The 11,371-nt window shown below is 43.7% G+C and overlaps 1 protein-coding gene across 5 annotated transcripts in view; it reads left to right on the forward strand.

The window, feature by feature from the left end:
- LOC121004674 (collectin-43-like) overlaps positions 1–10,148 on the forward strand; it is a 240,240-nt gene extending 230,092 nt beyond the window's left edge. For 4 of the 5 annotated variants that reach the window (XM_040436949.1, XM_040436950.1, XM_040436951.1 and 1 more), the window contains one exon: positions 9,636–10,148. In XM_040436949.1, coding sequence (XP_040292883.1) covers positions 9,636–10,009 — 374 coding nt within the window. In that variant the 3' untranslated portion in view covers positions 10,010–10,148. The remainder of the gene's footprint in view (positions 1–9,635) is intronic. The other variant, XM_040436954.1, reaches the window with a different exon arrangement.
- The last annotated feature ends 1,223 nt before the right edge of the window (positions 10,149–11,371 follow it).

Consider the following 11,371-nt stretch of genomic DNA (forward strand, 5'->3'; position numbering starts at 1 on the left):
GGGTGACAGGTATACGTTTACGGACAGAATTTGACTTGGATCTGCACAGTAGCGTGTGTGTGAAGTTATTTAGAATAACCCTATCTGCACCTTGAATCTTATATACTCTTTTAGGGATAGATTGAAAGTAGGCCTGATACAGCAGAAACCACTAATTTAGAGAATTGCAAAATTGGGAATTGTATTTCAACCCAGAACAAAAACTGTGCTTTGATGGACACTAAATAACTTGACCAGCTAAAGCAATAATGACAGATTTGGATGAATATAAATTTGAGGCCTATTTTTTAGGCGCTGGGTGACAGGTATACGTTTACACACAGAATTAGACTTGGAATTGCACTGTAGCGTGTGTGTGAAGTTATTGAGAATAACCCTATCTGCACCTTGAATCTTATATACCCTTTTGGGGATAGATTTAAAGTAGGCCTGATACAGCAAAAACCACAAATTTAGAGAATTGCAAAATTGGGAATTGTATTTCAACCCAGAACAAAAACTGTGCTTTGACGGACACTAAATAACTTGACTAGCTAAAGCAGTAATGACAGATTTGGATGAATATAAATTTGAGGCCTATTTTTTAGGCGCTGGGTGACAGGTATACGTTTACACACAAAATTAGACTTGGAATTGCACTGTAGCGTGTGTGTGAAGTTATTGAGAATAACCCTATCTGCACCTTGAATCTTATATACCCTTTTAGGGATAGATTTAAAGTAGGCCTGATACAGCAGAAACCACTAATTTAGAGAATTGCAAAATTGGGAATTGTATTTCAACCCAGAACAAAAACTGTGCTTTGACGGACACTAAATAACTTGACCAGCTAAAGCAGTAATGACAGATTTGGATGAATATAAATTTGAGGCCTATTTTTTAGGCGCTGGGTGACAGGTATACGTTTACACACAAAATTAGACTTGGAATTGCACTGTAGCGTGTGTGTGAAGTTATTGAGAATAACCCTATCTGCACCTTGAATCTTATATACTCTTTTAGGGATAGATTTAAAGTAGGCCTGATACAGCAGAAACCACTAATTTAGAGAATTGCAAAATTGGGAATTGTATTTCAACCCAGAACAAAAACTGTGCTTTGACGGACACTAAATAACTTGACTAGCTAAAGCAATAATGACAGATTTGGATGAATATAAATTTGAGGCCTATTTTTTAGGCGCTGGGTGACAGGTATACGTTTACACACAGAATTAGACTTGGAATTGAACAGTAGCGTGTGTGTGAAGTTATTGAGAATAACCCTATCTGCACCTTGAATCTTATATACCCTTTTAGTGATAGATTTAAAGTAGGCCTGATACAGCAGAAACCACTAATTTAGAGAATTGCAAAATTGGGAATTGTATTTCAACCCAGAACAAAAACTGTGCTTTGATGGACACTAAATAACTTGACCAGCTAAAGCAATAATGACAGATTTGGATGAATATAAATTTGAGGCCTATTTTTTAGGCGCTGGGTGACAGGTATACGTTTACACACAGAATTAGACTTGGAATTGCACTGTAGCGTGTGTGTGAAGTTATTGAGAATAACCCTATCTGCACCTTGAATCTTATATACCCTTTTAGGGATAGATTTAAAGTAGGCCTGATACAGCAAAAACCACAAATTTAGAGAATTGCAAAATTGGGAATTGTATTTCAACCCAGAACAAAAACTGTGCTTTGACGGACACTAAATAACTTGACTAGCTAAAGCAGTAATGACAGATTTGGATGAATATAAATTTGAGGCCTATTTTTTAGGCGCTGGGTGACAGGTATACGTTTACACACAAAATTAGACTTGGAATTGCACTGTAGCGTGTGTGTGAAGTTATTGAGAATAACCCTATCTGCACCTTGAATCTTATATACCCTTTTAGGGATAGATTTAAAGTAGGCCTGATACAGCAGAAACCACTAATTTAGAACTGTGCTTTGACGGACACTAAATAACTTGACTAGCTAAAGCAATAATGACAGATTTGGATGAATATAAATTTGAGGCCTATTTTTTAGGCGCTGGGTGACAGGTATACGTTTACACACAGAATTAGACTTGGAATTGCACAGTAGCGTGTGTGTGAAGTTATTGAGAATAACCCTATCTGCACCTTGAATCTTATATACCCTTTTAGGGATAGATTTAAAGTAGGCCTGATACAGCAGAAACCACTAATTTAGAGAATTGCAAAATTGGGAATTGTATTTCAACCCAGAACAAAAACTGTGCTTTGACGGACACTAAATAACTTGACCAGCTAAAGCAATAATGACAGATTTGGATGAATATAAATTTGAGGCCTATTTTTTAGGCGCTGGGTGACAGGTATACGTTTACACACAGAATTAGACTTGGAATTGAACAGTAGTGTGTGTGTGAAGTTATTGAGAATAACCCTATCTGCACCTTGAATCTTATATACCCTTTTAGTGATAGATTTAAAGTAGGCCTGATACAGCAGAAACCACTAATTTAGAGAATTGCAAAATTGGGAATTGTATTTCAACCCAGAACAAAAACTGTGCTTTGACGGACACTAAATAACTTGACCAGCTAAAGCAATAATGACAGATTTGGATGAATATAAATTTGAGGCCTATTTATTTAGGCGCTGGGTGACAGGTATACGTTTACACACAGAATTAGACTTGGAATTGCACAGTAGCGTGTGTGTGAAGTTATTGAGAATCCCTGTGTGACAGGCTCAGCTTGACCCTGATGTAGGATATAGCCAAAAAATAACCACACTATTGATGGTTAAATGCACTTTGTGACAGACTCAGCTTGCCCCTGATGTAGTATATGGCCAAAAAACAACCACACTATTGATGGTTAAATGCACTTCGTGACAGGCTCAGCTTGCCCCTGATGTAGTATATGGCCAAAAAATAACCACACTATTGATGGTTAAATGCACTTTGTGACAGGCTCAGCTTGACCCTGATGTAGGATATAGCCAAAAAATAACCACACTATTGATGGTTAAATGTACTTGGTGGCAGCTTGTGCTGGCGCACCACAACTCAGAAAAAAGTGACTGAAAAACGCTCTGGGCAGCCTAAAAACAGTGAGCAATTGAATAGCAGCAGTTCAATGATCCACAGCTGTAGATCGATCACTGAATGAAGTCTTTTGGAGGAGTTAATCACTGCCTAATCTCGCCCTAACGTCGCAGCTGCAACCTCTCCCTACACTTGTAACAGCAGAGTGACGTGCAGCGCTACGTGACCCAAGCTTATATAGAGGCTGGGTCACATGCTGCACTGGCCAATCACAGCCATGCCAATAGTAGGCATGGCTGTGACGGCCTCTTGGGGCAAGTAGTATGACGCTTGTTGATTGGCTGCTTTGCAGCCGTTCAAAAAGCGTCAAGAAAGCGCCGAACACTGAACCCGAACCCGGACTTTTACGAAAATGTTCGGGTTCGGGTCCGTGTCATGGACACCCCAAAATTCGGTACGAACCCGAACTATACAGTTCGGGTTCGCTCATCCCTAGTTACTACATTTTTTTATTTTTTTTCATATTCTAATTTACGGGATCACAGTCACAGTAGCCAATGTCGGATGAAGAAAGGATGGGGAATAATCTTAGGCTTGAACTTAAAGGTTTAGGAAAAAGGTAAAGGTATTTGTAGAAATAAGTTTCTGGTACAGTATTTTATTTTTAGTTAGAGCCAAATCATTTATCAAGCTATAAAATGAGCCCACAAGTTTCTATATTAGCACATAATTGATCCTAAATTTTCTGACAGAATAGCACTGAGGTTCAGATGCTCTCATAATTGCATCAGCCACAAATGCCCACCATAACAGCAATAATCACAAATAACCCATGTACCAGTGTGTCACGAGGGTATCGAGAACCACGCCTGACTCCGTTATACCCGGGGTCAGGAAGTCGCAGCGGTTGGCTGCACGCTCTATTTAAGATAGGGCTGTTTTCCTTATGGTAGCTTTCTGGGTTTGCTTAGCAAACCCTTTTGGCTCACTTAGGGATCCGTAGCTCCTTCTCCTCAGCTGTTCCTTGTCCAGCACTCCCAGACCTCCTTATATTCCTCTCTCACACTTCTCTGGTTGCCAGAGATAGAGCTTCCTGCCTGGACATCTATTCTGACCTTCTGGAGCTGTGTTGCTGCGTTCGCTGGGAGTTGGTCCAGAACGCTACCCTCCGGATCCCTGTTGGACCTTTTTGGTTTATTGTGGTCGCCCATCTGGGTGTATGTGTTTGTCTGTTTTGTCTGTCCTCTCCCTGGTGTTTCCCTCTTAGTGTTAGTGGTGTGGACTAGCGATCCCACCGGCCTGTTCACTATCCAGGGCTCATATTAGGGAAAGCCAGGGTTTAGGCACGTGATCGCCGCACGGGTGAGGAACCCGTCTAGGGACGTCAGGGCAGTCAGGTGCCAGCCGCAAGGTGAGTTAGGGGTCACCACCTTTCCCTCTCCCTTGGGCAGGGCTTTCCCTGTTTTCCTCCCTGTGCGTGACGTCGGTCATTACATTATCTCTGGCCACCATTTTGTGTAGGTAACCTACTTAGAATCCAGTATGGATCAAATTGCTGCTCTGTCCAAACAATTTCTTGGCCTGTCTTTGGAGGTGGTAGGATTGAAGGCGTCGGTCCTCCAGCAACAGCAGCAATTACAACTGACTGCAAGCCCAGCGGTTGCTACTGGTAACCAGGTTGTTGCGGAACCCAAGGTCCCTCTCCCTGACAGATTTTCTGGGGGAAGGGACAAGTTTTTGACTGTAAGTTATATTTTAAACTGCGCCCTTACTCCTCTGGTAATGAAGATCAGCGGGTGGGGGTTGTTATTTCCCTGCTGCAGGGGGATCCGCAGTCCTGGGCGTTCTCTTTACCTACTGATTCCCAGGCTCTTCGGTCAGTGGATGAGTTTTTCGGGGCCTTGGGTCTTATATATGATGACCCTGACCGAGTCGCCCTGGCTGAATCAAGATTACGGAGACTCTTACAAGGAGAGCGGCCGGTAGAGGAGTATTGCTCTGAATTCCGTAGGTGGGCTACGGATACCCAATGGAACGACCCGGCTCTCAGGAGTCAGTTCTGCTCTGGGTTATCCGAAAGGGTTAAGGATGCGCTTGCATTATATGAGACCCCCTTTTCCCTTGATGCGGTTATGTCCCTTTCTATCCGAATAGATAGACGCCTTAGGGACAGGTTGAAAAAAACGGAGCAATTGGTAACCCCTCCCAAGCAGCAGTTAGTCTGTACGGACTTAGACGAGCCTATGCAGCTAGGAGGAACTACTCGTCAGGTCCGTCCTCCTGAGGCTCGCTGTAGGCGTGGGGTTTGTTTTTTTTGTGGGGAGAGGGGTCATTTCATTAATGTCTGTCCTTCTTTCCTCAGAAACAAAAGACCGTCGGAAAAACTACTAACCCCAGGCTGTGTGGAGGATGTCAGCCGGGGGGTATACGTTTCCTCCATACGTACATCGCAATTTGTGTTGCCAGCGGTTATTATTTTTGGTGATAAGACGGAGACTATTTCTTTCTTTCTAGACAGTGGAGCAGGGGTAAATTTGATAGATGCCCATTTTGCCCGCACTTTGGGTTTGTCTCTCTGTACTTTACAGAGACCCATTCCCATATTCGCTATTGATTCTGCTCCCCTGTCTCAGAGAAACCTCACGCACATTGTTCATAATTTACACCTTCGGGTAGGGGACCACCATAACGAGATGCTTTCAGGTTATGTTCTGGAGGGGCTTCCCACTCCGGTAGTGCTGGGTCTTCCCTGGTTGGTAGCGCACAATCCAGTGGTGGATTGGCAGGCCAGGGAGATATTGGAGTGGAGTGAGCAGTGCAGAGAAAATTGCTTAAATAGCAATTGCTTAGTCGCCTCCATAACTACCCTACCTACATTTATTTCAGACTTTGAGGATGTTTTTTCTGAAAAGGGTTGTCAGAAGTTACCACCTCATCGTCCTTATGATTGCCCGGTTAACCTTATTCCCGGCGCAAAATTACCCAAGACCAGGTTATATAATCTTTCGGGTCCAGAGAGACAAGCCATGAAAGATTATATCTCCGAGAGCTTGGCTAAGGGACACATCAGACCCTCTTCTTCACCCGTGGCTGCAGGGTTTTTCTTCGTTAAAAAGAAAGATGGGGGCCTGCGTCCTTGCTTAGATTTTCACGAATTAAATCAGATAACCATCCGAGACCCATACCCTCTTCCTCTCATTCCTGACCTGTTTAATCAGATTGCGGGTGCTAGATGGTTCTCCAAACTTGATCTTAGGGGTGCCTACAATCTGATTCGTATTAAGGAGGGGGATGAGTGGAAGACAGCGTTTAACACCCCTGAGGGGCATTATGAAAATCTAGTTATGCCTTTCGGTCTGACCAATGCTCCTGCCGTCTTTCAACATTTCGTTAATGACATTTTTAGTCATCTAATCGGCAGGTTTGTGGTAATATACCTAGATGATATTTTAATTTATTCGTCTGATCTGAAAACACATGAGGTGCATGTCAGGCAAGTACTGCAGGTCCTACGGACGAATGAATTATATGCTAAAATTGAAAAATGTGTCTTCGCCGTTCAGGAGATACAATTCCTGGGTTATTTTTTATCTGCGTCAGGTTTCCGTATGGATCCTAGGAAGGTCCAGGCAATTTTAGATTGGGATCTTCCTGAGAACCTCAAAGCACTACAACGGTTCTTGGGCTTCGCGAATTTCTATAGGAAATTCATAAAAAATTATTCACTTATTGTAAAACCGCTTACTGACATGACTAGGAAGGGGACTGATTTTTCTAAATGGTCTGACGCCGCTAAAGTTGCTTTTTCCTCTCTAAAAGAGAGGTTTACCTCAGCACCTGTACTAATCCAACCTGATGTCTCTCAGCCTTTTATTGTTGAAGTCGATGCGTCAGAGGTGGGAGTGGGGGCGGTGCTGTCTCAGGGTCCGTCTCCTGGCAAATGGCGTCCTTGTGCTTTCTTTTCTAAAAAACTATCTGCAGCAGAAAAGAACTACGATATTGGCAATAGGGAACTATTAGCTATTAAACTTGCGTTTGAGGAGTGGCGTCATTTCTTAGAGGGGGCAGTCCACCCCGTCACTGTGATTACGGACCACAAAAATCTTCTGTACCTCGAATCAGCTAAGCGTCTCACCCCTAGACAGGCTAGGTGGTCGCTATTTTTTACCAGGTTTAACTTTGTGATTACCTATCGTCCTGGGGCAAAGAACACCAAGGCTGATGCACTATCTCGTTGTTTCCCTGGAGGGGGTAATGTGAGTGATCCGGAACCCATTCTTCAAAGAGGAGTGGTTGTTTCTGCGGTACACTCTGTTTTGGAGGGGAAGGTGTTAGAGGCCCAGGGGGACGCCCCGGTCTCTTGCCCCTCAGAGAAATTGTTTGTACCGTTGAACTTACGTTTCGAATTATTAAAGGAACATCATAATTCGTCACTTGCTGGGCACCCGGGTAGTAAAGCAACCTTGGAACTATTGTCTCGTCGTTTTTGGTGGCCAAGGTTGCGTCAGGATGTTATGGATTTTGTGTCTTCTTGTTCTACCTGTGCGCGCGCAAAAGTTTCACATACACGTCCTGCAGGGTCTCTATTACCACTCGTCATTCCCAATAGACCGTGGACACATCTGTCAATGGATTTTATCACTGACTTACCTTTGTCTGCGGGTAAAACAGTTATTTTGGTAGTAGTGGACAGGTTTAGCAAAATGGTACACTTCATTGCGTTACCCGCACTACCTAATGCTAAGACTCTTGCTCAGGTATTCGTCAGTGAAATCGTGAAGCTTCACGGGGTCCCCTCCGATGTTGTTTCGGATCGGGGTACCCAGTTTATTTCTAAATTTTGGAAAGCTTTTTGTTCCCGTTTGGGGGTACACTTGTCCTTTTCCTCAGCTTTCCATCCTCAGTCGAATGGACAGACTGAGCGTACCAACCAAAACCTTGAGACATATCTAAGATGTTTTGTGTCTGAAAACCAAGAGTTGTGGTCATCATATTTACCGTTAGCTGAGTTTGCCATAAATAATCGTCGTCAGGAATCCACTGGCAAGTCACCATTTCTTGGTGCATATGGTTTTCATCCCCAATTCTGTACTTTCAAAGAGGGGGGGTCTTCTGGGGTTCCCGAAGAGGAACGGTTTTCGTCATCTCTTTCATCGGTATGGCAGAAGGTGCAAGCTAACTTGAAAAATATGGGAGGTAAATACAAATGCATGGCTGATAAGAGACGGTCGCCAGGTCCGGACCTAGGAGTGAATGACTATGTGTGGTTGTCTACTAGGAATATTAAATTGAAGGTTCCCTCTTGGAAACTGGGTCCTAGGTTTATTGGCCCTTACAAAATTGTAGCCATCATCAACCCCGTGGCTTTTCGCCTGGAGTTACCTCAGACTTTTAAAATTCATAATGTTTTTCATAAGTCGTTACTCAAAAAATATGTTCCACCTCTAGAACCATCACCGCTGCCACCCCCTCCTGTTGTCGTGGATGGTAACCTAGAATTTCAGATATCCAAAATTGTTAATTCTCGTCGGGTCCGCCGCTCTCTTCAATATCTGGTGCATTGGAGAGGTTACGGTCCCGAGGAAAGAATGTAGGTTCCTGCGTCTGAGGTAAACGCCGACAGGTTAGTTCGGGTTTTTCATGCCTCTCATCCTGAGAGACCTGGTCCTGAGTGTCCGGAGGCCCCTCGTAGAGAGGGGGGTACTGTCACGAGGGTATCGAGAACCACGCCTGACTCCGTTATACCCGGGGTCAGGAAGTCGCAGCGGTTGGCTGCACGCTCTATTTAAGATAGGGCTGTTTTCCTTATGGTAGCTTTCTGGGTTTGCTTTGCAAACCCTTTTGGCTCACTTAGGGATCCGTAGCTCCTTCTCCTCAGCTGTTCCTTGTCCAGCACTCCCAGACCTCCTTATATTCCTCTCTCACACTTCTCTGGTTGCCAGAGATAGAGCTTCCTGCCTGGACATCTATTCTGACCTTCTGGAGCTGTGTTGCTGCGTTCGCTGGGAGTTGGTCCAGAACGCTACCCTCCGGATCCCTGTTGGACCTTTTTGGTTTATTGTGGTCGCCCATCTGGGTGTATGTGTTTGTCTGTTTTGTCTGTCCTCTCCCTGGTGTTTCCCTCTTAGTGTTAGTGGTGTGGACTAGCGATCCCACCGGCCTGTTCACTATCCAGGGCTCATATTAGGGAAAGCCAGGGTTTAGGCACGTGATCGCCGCACGGGTGAGGAACCCGTCTAGGGACGTCAGGGCAGTCAGGTGCCAGCCGCAAGGTGAGTTAGGGGTCACCACCTTTCCCTCTCCCTTGGGCAGGGCTTTCCCTGTTTTCCTCCCTGTGCGTGACGTCGGTCATTACACAGTGACAGCCACAATGACGTTTCATATAGCAGTAACAGATTCCAGATGACTCCTTAGCATAGACAACCCACATACAGTATGAGCCCACAGATGACCCTCATAACAGTGATAACCACAGATATCAATCATTGCTCATCCTTCTCATGAGAAGATTTTTTTTAGTTACATATACTTCATATGCTTTTTTTTTTGAGAGTTTAGAATTTCCCAACAAAAAAGTTTATGTTCATAATTGATGTTTATTTCATTGTACCATTTCTTTCAGCCCTACTGTTTGCTAGAGGGGCTATTGCTGGAGAAAACATATTTGTTACAAGTGGGAAAGAGCTAACATATGATGAGTCAAAAGCAATATGCCTGAAAGCTGGTGGCCAGTTAGCCACACCAAGAAATTCAGAAGAGAATAATGCTATTTTAAATATTGCACAGTATTACAACATGTCTGTATACCTGGGAATCACTGACATTCAAACAGAAGGTACTTTTCGATACTTGGATGGAAAATTAATTACTTATTCAAATTGGAATATTGGAGAACCTAATCAAAGAGGAGAAGAAGATTGTGTTGAAATGAAAATTGATGGGAAGTGGAATGACGGACAGTGTCAGTCAAAGAGACTGAATGTATGTGAATTTTAACAGCAACATAAATGTTGGGAAATTCAGCAATCATTATTTTTCTTTAATTGAGCAAACATATTTACCTAATAAAGTTGCATTTGCTCCAATACCATTAATAAAAACATGTAACAAGCAATAAACACTTGGTTATGTATGATCGGTTTATGTCACCCACAAAATTAACAGACTGATTAACTATTCTATTTTTGTGTCACGGATGCAAAGGAGGTGTATTGAACCCCGGAAAATGGCTATCGGTCACCCACAGTTAACTGTCAGATTAAAATTCTAGGGCTACATGCACACGAACGTTGTTTGTTTCCGTGTCCATTCCGTTTTGTTTTGCGGATAGAATGCGGACTAGAGTTGAGAGGACACCTGGATGTTCAGGTTTGACGGGTTCGGCCGAACTTCACAAAAAAGTTTGAGTTCGGGACCGGAACTTGACCCCGAACCCCATTGAAGTCAATGGGGACCCGAACTTTGGAGCACTAAAATGGCTCTAAAAATGTCATGGAAAGGGCTAGAGGGCTGCAAATGGCATCAAAATGTGGTTAAGAGCATGGCAAGTGCTCTGCAAACAAATGTGGATAGGGAAATGACTTCAAATAACATAAAATATGTAAAAATAAAAAGTTATAATCTTGATCTAGGAGGAAGAGGTCCATATGGAGTAGGAGGTTGAGGAGGCAGTGGATGTGGTGGTGTAGGTGGAAGCAGCGGTGGAGGAGGAGGTAGCCTACACTGGTTTTTGAGTAGGGAAAAGTGGCTGCACCTGCTAGGAAAACAATAGTGGTGCTCACTCATTGCGACTCGCCCCGATGTCGCAGAATATAATTGGTATGGCAAAGCTAAATCAGGGTGGAGGGCACTCCAATATTTGGGATGCAAATGAGTTTTTACATGACAAAACTGTATAGAAAGATTATTGAATATTATGTTAGGACAATCAGAAAGCTTTTGGTCTCCCTAACGGTCTGGAACAGCGCTACTCCCGCCCGCGCTCTTTAAACAAGCCTATCGCCCGCCCTCGTGGGACGCCACGAGTGGACCTGGTGAGTATAAAGGGAGTACAAGTGCCAGCAATCACAATAACTTTCGATCCCGTACATAGGCGTGCGCAGCCTATTGCATTAGGGTGTGCACCCTAAAGTACAAACACACACGCCCCGCGCACCTGTGTATGTATGTATATATATATATATATCTGTATATATTATATACATACACACACACAGGCCGGGCCTAACCCTAGTGTTGCCGTGACTCTGCGCAGTGGCGACTCTAGGAACAATATATAGGGGGGCACTTAAGATATCACAGTGAAAATGGGGGGGGGCACTAATAATTTTCACCACTTAATTATACTACTGAAAAAAG

Source organism: Bufo bufo, chromosome 6, assembly GCF_905171765.1.
Source record: "Bufo bufo chromosome 6, aBufBuf1.1, whole genome shotgun sequence".
NCBI classification, from domain to species: Eukaryota; Metazoa; Chordata; class Amphibia; order Anura; family Bufonidae; genus Bufo; species Bufo bufo.